Source organism: Apium graveolens, unplaced genomic scaffold (genome assembly GCF_009905375.1).
Source record: "Apium graveolens cultivar Ventura unplaced genomic scaffold, ASM990537v1 ctg6410, whole genome shotgun sequence".
NCBI lineage: Eukaryota > Viridiplantae > Streptophyta > Magnoliopsida > Apiales > Apiaceae > Apium > Apium graveolens.
In genome coordinates, this window is record NW_027419454.1 from 24,684 (window position 1) to 40,241 (window position 15,558).

Consider the following 15,558-nt stretch of genomic DNA (forward strand, 5'->3'; position numbering starts at 1 on the left):
CCTTAAAGGTGCTGTCCATCTAGTTCAAATATTACTGGTATATTGGTTAATATAGATGACAATATGAGAACAGTACTTAGTTCTGAAAATTATCCTTGATACATCCATAGGTTTAATCTTCAATTGGTGAAATATCAAGTCTTAAATCAGTCTTATAAAAGTACTTTGCTTCCTTCGTTTGATCAAACAAATCATTGGGTCAAGGTAACAGATATTTGTTCTTGATAGTAAACTTGTTGAGCTCTTTCTAGTCGACGCATAATCACATACTTCCATCTTTCTTATTAACATTTAATACCGGTGCATCTTATGGGGTACACTAGGTCTAATCGCTTCTTTTTCTAGCATTTCTTGCATTTACTTTGCTAACTCCTTCACTTTAACTGGCGCCATTCTGTGTGGGGCCTTGGACACTGGCTTCATTTCAGGTGCTAAGTCAGTCACGAACTCAATTTCTATATCCGAAGGAAATGTTGATAACTCATCCAAAAACATATATTGAAACTCCTTAATTACTATAAAATCTTCATACTTTGTTTGCTTCCGACTTTTGTGTATTCCATAATCACCATAATGCTCATATCTTGATCACCGTAATCATCATTAACACATTCGTTACCTTCTTTCATCTTCTGAACCTCCTCACCTTCTCATTTGGCATCCTCAGAATTATCTTTTCGTCACGACGGTCTGTATGGACACCACGCTTTAGTAGTCAATCCCTTCCTTAGAATAATATCAAATCTTCTTACCTTCCAGGATATCAATTCTACACAACTTATTGCCAAGAATTTCAGTTTCAATATTGGTACTCACTTATTTAACAACTACACGTTCTTGACTTGCTAATCCTTTCATCACAATCTTATCAATTCAACAGGGTAATTCATCTTATCAATAAAACTTTGAGAGATAAACAATTAAGTTTCTCCCACATCTTTTAATACTTTAACGCATAAGGTATTCACCTTGATCATCCATATCATCACGTCCGTATTCTGAATAACATATTTCACAGAAAAATCGCGTATTCTCGTTCTGGAAAACATATTCCTTATTGGAGTAGATTCCCTTGATTCTTAGTGGATTCTTCACTGGGACTAGTGATTTGCAATCCTTGCCAGGTGCCCTTATTTCCTTCCCATGCATAAGACGTAGATGGAACTTCGTCCGCTTAATTCAGGATACGTTGATTTCTGTTTGGAAAACCCCTTGCATAGAACGATAGTACAACAAAATGACTAGAAGGATTCAAAGTCCAACAAAATTAGAGTTGAAAAGAAAGAAGAAACAAGGATTTGAATATGAATGAGACAACCACATTGGTACTTAAGATGGCCAGTCTTTCATACCATATGGCATACAGCATATGATTAGGTGGCGTCCCACCCGACTCTTCGTCATTCTGACAAAGTGTCTCACCATAACACTGTTTGTCCCAATCAGAAAGCAAAAATTGAGGGAAATAATTAAATTTAAAAGGATTGCAATATCCTCCTTTTCGATATCATAGCAAGGAGTTTATTTAAGAAAAGAAGTTCATACTTATTTAGGTTTTCAAAAAGGGAATATACGCTGTAATATTGAAGACAAGAACGATACCATTGGTCACCATCCACATTTCACTTGTATTCATCTTTCGAGCTTGTTCGATCATATCTCCATTGTTTCATATAATAAATTTTAGAAAGTACGTTGAAATGCCTTCGCAAATTAAGCTTTATGGTATATTCTTACTTGTCACGTCTTGCGTCTTTAACATCACACTTCCACATATAATACTTTAACAACTCGATCATAATGACGTCCCTACCAGACAACCTCGAGTTTCCTTTTTCAATTTAGAATAACCCCGAAGCATTCACCATAGCGATCCTTGTGTTAATAATATTCTTCTTTTTAGGAAGTCTGGAAATCTTCTCAATCTCCTTCAGTCATACTCAGACTTCTGTTAGATCAGTGAATTCTTTGAACTTGGATAATCCTGTAATTGGATGAGTAATTGCTCCGTATACTGATTCTGTTGTTAATCTTATCCAACAATATTTATACCTTTCTGTTAAGAATAACCAACTTCTTCATAATCACGGATCAGTTTGTCCTCTAAATTAACAATACTAAGTCTGAAACAGCATTCTTCCTGATAATCCGGGCTTTCAAACAAACAAGAAACTCAAATAGTAACTTGACAACCAATGTTTAAAAATCATTTTATTCAAAAAGGCTTTTAGAAATTTGTAAAGGAAAATCTTTTTCGAAAACTTGTTTTAAAAGTTTAGAAAATCACAAACCTGGTTGTCCTTACTGTATGAGTTGGTTGTTGTCCTTCCGACTTATAACAAGGTACCATATTAAAGAAACAATTACATAAAAGTTCGTTCACTCCAATCTACCTTTTCTTCTTCATCTGGTTCATCTGCCTTCCTCAATCGAAGGAAACTTCAATTGTCGTTGCATGTTATCTTATTCATAGCTTCACGTCAAAGTTTCCATACTGGTAATACTCCCAACATTACCGTTGCAGTAGTTAAGTAAAACAGGCCATCCAATAGTCAATAAGTCTATTCCATAGAACAAAGTTTGCTCGTATCACATCACATTACTACTTTACACATCGCATTTATCATATCATCGTCATTTAATTTCACAAAAATCCCAGGTTTATACTTTTCTCTCTTACTCTTTTAAAATTCACCTGGTTCATCCCATACTTATTCACGGGTGACTTAGTCACTAAGGGCTTCTTTTAACCCGATAACAGCTATCCTCTGAAACACTTAAATCTCCTTTCTAAACTTCGTTTCACCTCTATTTATAACTCAAGCGCTCACCATTTACTGTAGCTCTCGAATCCATCCTCGTAGGTACAATCGCTTCATAGGACAAGTTCTAAACTGGGGGTATAGAACAGGATGTAGGGTAAACTAAAGAGATACGCTCACAGCCGAATATCCAGTGAAAGAAGAATAAACATATGGAGGTTCTTGAATAGGTAATCTCATATAAAAAATGGAAAAGTAGCGTCGAATAGCTTGAAGAAGTGCACCCGTTATAACAGAAGGTAGTGCCATTAATACTGGTGGAGGAACAAGGTGCAATTCCAATCTGAGAGAAGATGACGATCCTCAAACGGGAAGCTCCAGATGATTAAATGACATCGGGAAATCAGGATCTGCCATTGCCGTTGTCTGGAAATCACGTCGCAAGCTGAGAATCTCGAATCGTAATACGAACTATGCCGGAGACTTACTATGTAATTGCACTCATCCTTGCGACATCTTATCTTTCTATTTCCTATTCCTAATCCTAACCCTCTACCCAATCCCGACAATCTAGGCTTGTTTCAGTGACTTATAACCTGTAGCTCTGATACCAACCTGTGGCGCCCTCCAAACCCGGGTCAGAAGTTTGGGGTCCACAACACATTCATAATATATAAACCTGTACATAAAATATTAATTGCAATGACCCTGTTTCACATAACCACGGATCTCAACAGGTCAAAGTATGAAAACAAGCCACAATCTTAACTTTTTATTACAACGTACCAAATCCCATCTAATTTAACTTACAATTTATAATAAAACATTCTTACAATCTGACTATCTCTATACCGCATGAAGCTTCTGCTAGCTCGATTCAATTCATCTGGAACCTTAGCCCGCACTTTGGACTGAGGAACTTCACTATCATCCATATTCTTTTCAACTGTAAAATATATAAAAGAATCGCAAGGGTGAGCTAACTAGCTCAGCAAGTCATAATAGTGATAACTGAGGTTAAACAATGATCAAATGAGATGATTCAAAGGAATCAAGTTTCTTTTTAACTCATCATTAGAATTGGATACTTATTTTAAGTTTTAAAAACCAAGGTTAGGCTGCTGATCAGTCACGCACTAACCCCGAGCAAGCACACAACACTGCTCTAATTACTGGATCCAAGGCACACATTGGCCTAACTTGACCATTGGTATGGTCTGACCACGAATCTGGTCCACATATATATATAAAAAAAACTATCCAATCCTAAAGCAGTTCAATATGATAAACGATAAATTCAATAAAATAAGTTCATAGTCAACGATGGTTAAACACTTGAATAAAAGCATAAGGAAACTTATGGATATCTCAAGGGGATTTCAGGGTATGTATAAGAAACGGTTTTCGATTTGTACAAGCATCCGGTATTAGGTCAGAAATGATTTTTCAAGGTATAGTTCTTTGATGTTATAAAGAATGGTAGTAGTATAAAAGTTTCTGTGTTTTCAAACAATTTTGTTGCAGTGTTTGGTGTTCGGTAGTTATACCTTTGGGGAGTAGTATCATATTGGTGTGATTTGATATTTGAGGATCAACAAAGGATGGTTTACAAAGAATAAGGCTTACGGCTCAAAATCAAGAAAGAATCAGGGTTCAAGGGTAAGTAGTTTAAAACACTTGCATTATAAAACAAGGGTTATGTTTAATAATAACAACATGTTATGAAACAGTTCGAAAACATTGGTAATATGTCTTGAAGAAAAGTTCAGAAATACTTGCCTTACAAGGCTTTACAACTATTACTGATCAACTCTGAACCGACTCTACCGCTCAGGCTTTAATGTCCAACCACTGGATTACATTAGATTCGACTCCGACGCTCAGGTTTTCTGTTGAAACTCTATTAAGCTCGTCGACTGACTACTAAGTCATCTCTAGTCCATCGTCCACTTTCAGGTTCCTGATTATAACCTACAGGGTCGAAATACCCTACGTTAGACGTCTAAGTATGCTTAACATATCCTCAATAACACATCTACCCATTCGATATCAAATCCTGACTCGTAATTATATGGATTATAATATCACGCATAACAATTAGGGTTCACAATCTTGGAAATCAATTCGGTGTTTGTTTTCGGAAAATACGTATACTTGTCATTTTGCGAAATTAGGGTTATTGAGTTTTACCAAAACATCCACCACAACGTACAATCACGTTCCGCACAGAAGATATATATACTTATTTATACTCGTTCGACGTTCCGATAATTACAGGGTATGTCTTGAATTTCTGAATTTAATTTCCAAAAGTTCGGGCAGCACTTCCACTGTTTATCGGCCTACCCGTCGAACAACTCGACGTCAAATCACAACAAACAATCCAAAAATTTATTCCACCAAAACAACCGAAATCCATTTCGCAAATCCAAAACACCGATTTAACTAATTAATTATTATTATTACATCTTATATTTATATTCGCATTTATTTATTAACTTGTAGGACTCAGAACAACGTCATCACCGTCCACCGTCCGCTCATCGAAATTCATCGCGGACGGCGGTAAAAATTTGTCAGTGCCCGATTAATTTCGGGTTTCCATACAAATTTTCACCGATTAATTTAACAATTTAATCGCACAAAATACCAATTAATCACTCAGATTTTCAGAAGATAAATAAATAAATAAAACACCACACGCACGCGCGTGTATTGTCAACATAGAACAGGGCAGCCAAAAATGAAGACACAGCCATCAGAAAACAGCCGAAATCATGCAACAAACTGGAACCAGTACACACAACGCACACACCCACACACAGTAACACACACATCACAACAGCGCACGTCCATTCGCCCCTCCGGTCACCTTGCCGGATATTTAAAATGGCGGCAACCGGAAAAGAAAAAGGCAGCACACGAACCGGAACACCGCCAAACACATCATACATGACTGATTACACACCTATACCACGCAGATATGTATAACAATCAACGAAGCGTAAGCAATTGAACCGAGGAACATCACCGTGGCCGGAAAATGGCGAATCGCCGGAAACAGGGGCGACAGAAAACAGAAAATGAAGGGGAGTGAAAGAAAAGGAAAAGAAGAGGGAGAGATATGAGAGAGATTATAGAGAGTCGAGAGAGAGAGCATGGAGATTGAGCAGTGAGAGAGATGAAACAGAGGTGTGGGTTTGTGGGTGTTTATCTATTTTTTTTTTATCTCTTTCTTCTTCCTAGCCAACTGTCTACCACGTAGCTGTTGCTTAACAAAAACGAAACACGTGTACCAATTAACACTGGAGAGCTTAATTCTGTACCGCATTTTGCAATTTATCGAACCAAGGTGCAAATAAGATAATATCCAAAATTTACGAAAATAGTCTTAAAATATCATAAATATCCCGAAGTTTGTAAAAACATAAATTTCGTAATTTTAGAATAATTTCTGAAATACAATTTATATCCGCTTTTATCAATTAAACGAATCGACGCGCGGGTAAAATTAATCCTAAAAATTCCCAAAATAATTTTAAAATTCTTGAAATATTCCAAACTTAAATAAAAATGAGTTTCATAATTTTTGAAGAATTCTGGAATTAAATACAGATTTTTACAAATAAGTGTAATCAGAAAATCATACAGGGTTAAATATTTAATAAAATATTGATATCTAAATTTTGTAAAATCCCAAAAATAATTATTGAAATTATAAAATCATAAAACTAATTTTAGAGACAATTCAAATATCTACGGATTTAAAATTGTAATAAAATCACCTTTGAAAAATAAAACAGAACAGTATAACAAAATTTTTAACTGCACATTCCAATCCTTTACACCAATAAATCACAGAGAAATAGTATATACCAACACACTGCTGTCAAAACCAATACACATATTTTATTTAATAATTTCCATAATAATCACATATTTAAATAATTCAAAAATACACGAGTCGTTATAAACTATTTTACATATTATGTTCCTAAACAACCTTGTTTAATACCTTGTAAATCATACCCTGTGTCATGTAAGGACCATAACTGATGAACAAATTATGTTGTAATAGGATTTCATGTGCCACTGGGTAAAGCTTAAAACCCACAAGTGGTTTCAAAAAGGATCTTTATTGTTATGTATCAATGCCATGCTATCGTATTACTAAATAATTGCTCAATCAGGTTTATATTAAATGGCCACATCACTAAACCACCGAGCAGAAACTCAAACGCAAGGCCAAGAACTAAACCAAGATACTATTATGATGAACTGACTTTTTCAACTTTCGCAACAACCAATAGCCCCTTAAGTCGGAAACTTCAAGCATTTGCAATCCGTACATCCCCCAAAGTTTATAGGATTGTGAGACCCGATTAAAGCTCACTCGTGGTAGAAAGAAAGGGAAAAAGCATTTGAATTAGCGGAAGTTAAGGATGAGAAAAAGGCGCAGTACGTAAGTTATCACCCTAAGGATGAGGCAAGTTATTGGTGGGAATCTTCAAAGGCGTTGCTTGAAGGAAAAGTTATATCATGGGAGAAGTTTACGGAGATGTTTTTAGAGAAGTATTAGGCTAATTATATGCAAGACCCATTGGAGATGAGGTTTTTGAATCTGAGACAAGAAGACATAACAATGGCGGATTATGAAGTGAAGTTTTCGGAGTTAGCAAGGTTTGCACCCGAATATGTGAATATTGAAGCAAAGAAGGCCAAAAAGATTCAAGAAAGGTTTGAAACCAGGGATTCGAAGTCAGGTGGCTCTTCTTGAAATAAGGAATTATGCCACGTTAGTTCAGAAAGTGATGATTGTAGAAGGAGAGAAAGAAGCAACTAAGAGGGAAGCTGAAGGAAAGAAGAGATATTTTGATGAATCAGAATCAGATCAGGAAAGCTCTAAGTTTTAGAGGGAAGTTTGGAAAGAATGGTGGAGGTCAAAGTTAGAAGTTTCAAAAGTTTAAGCCCGAAAATGAATGTCAGAATAATCATTTCTAGAAGACGTGACAAAAAGTAAAGGATAATAGACCTCAAGACCAGGGGAAGTGCAACAAGCTGAACGTGACTTGTTTTTAGTGCAATAAAAAAGGAAACTATTTGACGGAATGCCCAAGTGGAGCAGGGAAGCCGGATTTGACTTATTTTAAATGTGGAAAGGTGGGCCATATGGAAAAGAACTGTAAGGAGCCTGTTCAGAAGACGAATGTGCTTAGGAATACTGGACCATCAACCCCTGTAACATCAGCAGCCCAGCCGAGGGAAAGAACATTCAACATGACCATGCAAGATGTTGTGTGGGATGTGGATGTGGTAGCAGGTACGCTTGTTATAAACTTAGTAGAAGTTAGAGTGTTAATGGATTCTAGAGCAACTAGATCCTTTAGTGCTGAAAGTGTTATAGACAGATTAAAGTGTGCTACATACCCTCTCGAACCAAATTTGATTAGAGAAGTAGTGAGCCAAGAAAGAGATATTGCCAATAGAATCGGTCCTAATTGTGATATGGTTACAGAAGGTCGACAATTTTTTGCTAACTTAATTCATTTTAAGTTAGGAGAATTCGATGTTCTATTAGGGATGGACTGGTTGTCAAACCACGATGTTCAAATCGAATGTAGAAGTAAGAAAGTGAAATTGGAGACCAAAGATGGTATTGAAGTGATATTAAAAGGAAAGAAGCAAGAGAAGAAGTTTCTAACGGCCATGCAAATGAAGAGATTGTTACAGCAAGGGTGTGGAGCGTATTTAGCACATGTGAAGGATGTAGAGAAGGAGTCCTTTAAGATTGAAGATATTCTAGTAGTTAAATATTTTCCCGATCAGTCTCCAGATGAATTACCTAGAATATCTCCAGATCGATAGATCGAGTTCACGATTGATTTGGCCCGTATTACGGAACCAGTATTGAAAGCTCCCTATCGAATGGCGCATGTTGAAATGAAAGAGTTAGCGGTACAATTACAGGAATTTCTGGACAAAGGAGTTATTCGCCCGAGTGTATCCCAATGTGGTGCACCAGTGCTATTTGTAAGTAAGAAAGATGAAATTATGAGGCTGTGTATCAATTATCGCGAATTGAATAAGTGAATGATTAAGAATAAGTATCCTCTACTGCAAATCGATGACTTGTTTTGATCAATTGAAAGGAGCTACTTGTTTCTTGAAGATTGACTTAAGATCTGGGTATCATCAGCTGAAAATTAAAGCGGAAGACATACCCAAGATGGCATTTTGAACAAGATATGGACACTATGAATTTTTAGTAATGGCGTTTGGATTGACAAATATGCTAGCTGCATTTATGGATCTCATGAATAGAGTATTTAAGCAATATTTGGATAAGTTCATGATCGTATTATTTATTGACAATATCTTGATATACTCCAAGATGGAGGAAGAACATATGGAACATTTGAGGATTTCTTTGGAGATTTTGAAGAAAGAGAAATTATACGCAAAGTTTTCAAAGTGTAAGTTTTGGGTTAAAGGAAGTTCAATTTATTGGACATGTAGTTAACAGTGAAGGTATTAAAACTAGACCCAACCAAGATAATAGCAGTGACAAATTGGGATAGGCCTAAGACTCCTATAGAAGTTGTAAGCTCTCTTGGATTAATGGGGTATTTACAGGAGATTTGTACATGATTTTTCTAAGATTACTGTCCCATTAACGAAGTTGACAAGGAAGAATGAAAAGTTTGTTTGGACGGATAAGTGTGAAGAAAGCTTTCAAGAGTTAAAGAATAGGTTGGTAACCGCACCAGTGTTGGTTTTACCCGACGAAAAGGGTAAGTTTGCGATCTATAATGATGCTTCGTATAAAGGGCTAGGTTATGTGTTGATGCAAAACGGGAAAGTGATAGTTTATGCATCAAGGAAATTAAAGCCGTAAGAGCAGAAATATCCTACGTATGATGTGATTGTATTTGCCCTTAAGATTTGGAGGAATTATTCATATGGAGAAAAGTGTGAGATTTATGCGGACCACAAAAGCTTGAAGTATATTATTACGCAGAAAGAATTGAATAAAAGGCGAAGGAGATGATTGGAATTGATCAAAGATTTTGAATGTATTATCAGTTATCCTCTCGGAAAGGCGAACGTTGTAGTAGATGCGCTAAGCCGAAAAGAAGGATTGAATGTGTTAAACTTCATCTGAGGAATTAATCAAGAATTTTGAGAAGTTGGAAATAGAAGTACGGATTCCAGAATTGGGAAGTGAGGTAATGTATGCGATAACTTTTCAGGCGGAAATTTTAGAAAAAATTTGATGTTGTCAAGAGCAAATGATGAACCACGAGAAGAGCAAGTTGCCTGGAAAAGAAATTAAGGCTCAAAAGGATAATAAAAGAATATACCGAGTTTGCTCGCGTATCTGGAATTTTTAGTATTATGGAATTGAAACACGAGATTCTTCATGAAGCGCATAACCTAAGATTGTAGATTCACTCTGGAAGTATAAAAATGTACAAGGACTTAAAAGAAAGTTATTGGTGGCCAAATATGAAAAAGGAAATTGCGAAATGGATAAGTAAATGCTATACGCGCCAGATTGTAAAGGAGGGACATCAACAGCCGAGTGGACTGTTTCAACCACTAGACATACCTGGAAGGAAATGAGAGCATATCGCGATGGATTTCGTTATAGGAATACCAAAAACTAAGTCTAATCATGCTTCAATATGGGTAATAATTGACCGATTGACAAAGTCAGCGTGTAACGCCCCCAAATCTGGGGTTAGAGGATTTGGTCATCACTATAAAATCTCAATCCAAATTAACTTGTTAAATCAATAAATAAATTCCAACAGTTGAATATTTAACATCTATGACCCCAAACTAATCCATAAATAGTTTTTCACTTTCTTTTCAAACTCTTTTCACAAATTCCCAAACTAAAAACTTACCCACTAGTATTACTTCAAAAAGAAGTATACTAGACCAATGATTTGATAACATAACTAATACATATATATATAAACACAACTATATACAATAGACGTACTCTAGTTCCGCAAACCCTGGACCACCCATCTTCAAAAAGCTTCTTCTTTGCTTCCTTGAATTACACGGCTAAACAGCGCAAGCTAATCCTCACTAGAGATTAAATTTGAAAACAGGAAAGTATGAGCTAAAGGAATGCTCAGCAAGTTTATTATAGCATATATATGGTCTTTTTGATATAAAACCGACATCTACATTAGAGCAGAACATTTGAAATCATAATTGCTGAAACAAAAAATTTATTAAAGAATCGGATAATTTTTCTCACTGTATTCAAAACACTTTTTGATATTTTCGAGCGAAATTCTTCAGCAATACTTTGAATCTTGACGATAATAAAACTCATAAAACAGTGTTTACGGAAATATCGTAAACAATAATGACATGAAATAATAATTATGGAATAAATCATAAATTTTATTCAAAACCGAACTCTTAATATTAATATTTATTTTTTTGTCATATCAAATTAGATATCAATAAGAACTTTGATGCTCACAACATCCCATACTGAAGTCAACATCAATCATCTATACTAATACCATATTTGATATTTAACAACAAACTAAGTATCATCATCAATCAAAAACTGAATCAAAACTGCATTTCACCTTTTATCCAAAATCAAAATACTTGATAAATCATTCCTTATAAGATTATCAAAAGCAATATAATAATTTAGATTGGAATCCTCAAACGACGGTGTGTTGTCGCCGGTGATCAGCCGCGGAGCAACACCGGTATGCCAAAGCATATCCAACTAAATAAATGGGGCACCCAAGGCACATATCAGCCTATAAGGTATTATATCCTGTATATTACCTAGCTCTCCGCTGGACCACCGCCATGGCCTCTTATGCAATCAGTAACCATCCAATCTTAAAGCATTTTATTAAAAAGGGGTCATATAATCGACACCCTAGTAAATTTTTATTCCCCCATTCACTTGGGTAGGAATACTCGCAACCAAATCATTTTTCTCAAAATCCAAAATATTTATAAATCCAGTAATTTGATAAGTCAAAACATTTAACTATTCTGAACATAGAATTGCAAAGAGTACTTGCATAATCAGCATTTAATTCAGCGATATGTAAAACATTTATCTATTCTGAACTGAGGAGAGGGAAAGCAATACTTGCATAATACGATTCAATAGAAATATCACTTGAACAATAAGTGATGATATGTACTGGCCTTTGGGTTTTTAGCAGTTAGTCACTCTCGTAATGACACATCTATTCTGACATTCTGTCTCAAAACATCACTGTCTTTCTTTTTAACACTTTACGGATATGTTGCTCCTGCCATTGCTAGAAGCCTAATATCCAATACCATTCCATTACACTCTTTATCCAACATCTTATCCTGATCAACTCGAATGATCCGCATCTATAATTAAAAGATACAACTTTAATCATCTAAACGATAATTGCTCGACGAATTGCACGTCAAAATCCTATCATCTACCCATATGATAGCCCACATATAAAGAAGACAGTCAAATACAAGACCTTTGACCCATGTACACACGTATTTCACATAGCACATAATCATATAAGCCATGTATCACATAATTCATATCATATATGACTCAGTTTGTTGAAAGGTTCGACTCGGTATGTTTAAAACTGAAATCGGGTCAAAATACAACTTTTTGATCAATATGCGACTTAAAATTAATTTGCAAATCAAGCGACCACTACAACATATTTGCAATCACACAACAGTTTTGCACCGTTGTGTGACATATATAGTTTCCGTTGTCTATCCAACACTCGTGTGATAGAATACCAGACAACGGTTGTTTTAACCCTTGTAATAAGAGAAATTACACAACTGTTTTTAATAGTGGTTACAATCAAGAAGGCACAACGGGTACCATATATTTACCATTGTTGGAACTTTTTTAAAACAACTGTTTCTTTATTGAACTATTGTCTATCTAACTTAACAACAATGGTTTTGTAGAAAAACTATTATTGTTACCTTATACGATATTGTCATAAACAACCGTTTATAAGCTTCTTTTGTGAATGTTTTTTTAAAAGACAATGGAGTAAAAGATTTAAACCATTGCAAAAAATATTAAAACACAACTGTTTTTAAAAAAAAATGTGCAGTGAGACATACAACGGTTTTCATCATTTTTTAAGTGGCTTTCACACAACTATTTACAAATTTAATTTCGTTGTTTGAAATAAACCAATTTTAAAATAAAATGGTATTATGACAATCCAATTGTTATTTCACAATTGAAATTAAATTTACAATACAAAAATTCTCTACAAGAATTAGAAGTATAACTTAAAGATTCTCTATACATTTTAATTGGCTCAGCTATTGAAAACATCAAGTCCCATTGGATTAGTGGCTTGCAACTCAAACTGGATGCCATCGAGTTCCCTCTTGAATCTGTCCTTAGAGCTTGCGTAAATCATTTTGCTCCTTACCTTTTATAGTATCAGGACACCTTTGCAACCATATACACATTAGAAATAAATGAACTTAATGAAATGGAATACCAATAAAGCAAAATTAAGACCTTGTATTTTGTACTTACCATGAAATGAAGAAAGTTCTGCTCTTGTGCTAATTTTCTAAGGTCACAAAATCATAGTCATAAACCGCATAACCAGCACTCATCTTCAGGAAGGCTAGCTGCAAAATCTTTATAACTCTCTGCTACCTCACCAAACATTACATATAATCTTCATAATTACTTCCATGTGAAATGATTTCTGCATTTCAAATAATACATACTTCCTAAAAGAAACTCAATGTATAATAAGCAACCACAGGAAAAACTATTTCACAAACACGTATGAAATAATCACTTACATCTGGTTTAGCTCTTCTGCTAGCCGGGGGAAACAGACAAGTTCCAGTACCTCCCCCCAGAATAACTTAAGCTACTGTTTTTGGGTCTACCTCAGGATGAACAGGTACAGGTGGCTCAAATTCCTGAAACAAAATCTCAATCATAAAGAATTAAGACTGTTCTTAAACATAAATTTCAATCAACCATCATCAGAAAGTTACAGTATTGGGCAAACAGTAAATATTATCACTATTGTAAACCGACATTGCTCTCCAAGCTAAAAATAATAATATAAAGGTTGCAATGTTCAACACAACCTAAAACTCAAGATCTTCTTGGCAGTAGTTTGATCAGCAGTCATGAGACCAAAATGGATGTGTGGAAAATGTGCCCACTGATGAAGTGAAATTGGTAAAAAAGAGAGATTTCTTTTTTCATATTAGCCTAATCATTGTATCAAAAAGTCTGAACCCTGATGTTCATTTATAACAAGGGGATACTTACATTTAGCCGCAGCACTAAATGCTTCTCTGTGGATGATATCTGGATTTGCTGCTTTGATTCGTTGAATTTCATCCCTGCATATTCACACCCACATATATCATCACAGACATATATATTTATGTATGCATTTATACTGACAATGTTGGTCTGATCGATACTCACTTAATAAACCGATTCTAGGCAGAGGGGACTCGATGTCTCTTCTCCAGAGCTGATACATATATAACATTAACAAAATCACATATTTAAATTACCAAAACAACTGGGTGGTTTGCAGCCAAACCTTCGCGCTTAAGCGGTGCCCCTGGAATTTCAGGTCCTTTAAGTCCAGGAAAGCTTACAGCAACAATGTACAACAACAAGAGCAGCCATGAGGTATAATACTAATGTTCACATCTTTCATTCATGAGTAGCATAAAGATGCCCTGTACAAGACATAAGCAGTGTTAATGACAAGAATGACACGTGAACTTAATTTTTGACACTCGGTAAATCTACATATAATTAAAAAACCCACAATCACATACTTTTTAATAAAAGAAAAAAAACTATTCATACTTCATATTACTTCATATGCTACTTAAAATTAAATTATAGTAATCAAATTAAATATAGTAATTAAACAATTACTACTTAATCATAAATTTCTTCAAATATATTTTCATACAAAAATATACTTAAAATGAATAAAAGAATGTCTAAAAAAATCATGATATAAACTAGTAAACAGAATCTTAATAGTACATATTACTACCTGATAAACAACAACATTCCCCCAATATTATCAAGAACAATCTACTGATTTAATTGTATTCCTTCAAACTCTAATTAAAACGATTGCAGCGGAAAGAGCAGCAGTCAGCAGTCAGCCACTCTCCTTGTGGTAACAGAAGTTTAGCTGTTGAAGTTAAATGACAAGCATCAGAACATGCCTTCAATATGCTCAAACAACAAAAGTCCATTATTAGTTGTATCAGTTCCACAGTCAATCAGGGGGCGTGTAAACAGGGGGCGTGTAAACAGCTACAGTCACAACATAAGTGAGGGGTGGAGAGGGGTAGGGAGAGAGTATAGAGGGTGGAGAGGGAGAGAGTGAGAGAGAGAAATGGAAAGAGGACCTATGCTTGTTGGAGAGAAGCCATGGCTTGGGGATTAAGAGCAGCATTAAGGGCTTGGGGATAAAGGCACTCGCATAAAACACTAGCATTTCAAAAGCAAAAACATACAGCAGTAGATGAAAAGAAAATGTAACCATATATCAAAAGAAATTGAGCTTAATCAACATCTAGCTTACTTTAATTTGCCGATTTTTTGTTTCATCTAGTTGTTGGGATCCTCTAATTGGAACCAGGATCTCATTGTGCTTGAGAATATTACTTGTACCATCTCGGATAGGGAAAATCTCAGTCTCTTTCTTCTCCAAGGCCTCAAAAGACGAAACCCATGGAGTAAATTCAGCACAAC

General features: G+C 35.3%; 1 protein-coding gene and 1 long non-coding RNA gene across 2 annotated transcripts; one reads left to right on the forward strand and one right to left on the reverse strand.

The window, feature by feature from the left end:
- The first annotated feature begins 7,404 nt into the window (after positions 1-7,404).
- LOC141703268 (uncharacterized) lies at positions 7,405-8,627 on the forward strand. Its single transcript, XM_074506833.1, has 2 exons — positions 7,405-7,525; positions 7,855-8,627. Exons 1-2 carry the CDS (start codon positions 7,405-7,407, stop codon positions 8,625-8,627), a joined length of 894 nt encoding a protein of 297 aa, XP_074362934.1.
- A 4,374-nt stretch (positions 8,628-13,001) lies between these two features.
- LOC141703269 (uncharacterized) lies at positions 13,002-14,990 on the reverse strand. The gene is made up of 7 exons (XR_012567424.1): positions 14,849-14,990; positions 14,378-14,519; positions 14,257-14,305; positions 14,095-14,168; positions 13,611-13,733; positions 13,333-13,510; positions 13,002-13,242 (listed from the first exon to the last, which is right to left on the reverse strand). It is a non-coding gene; the product is annotated as an uncharacterized LOC141703269 (long non-coding RNA).
- Positions 14,991-15,558: the final 568 nt, after the last annotated feature.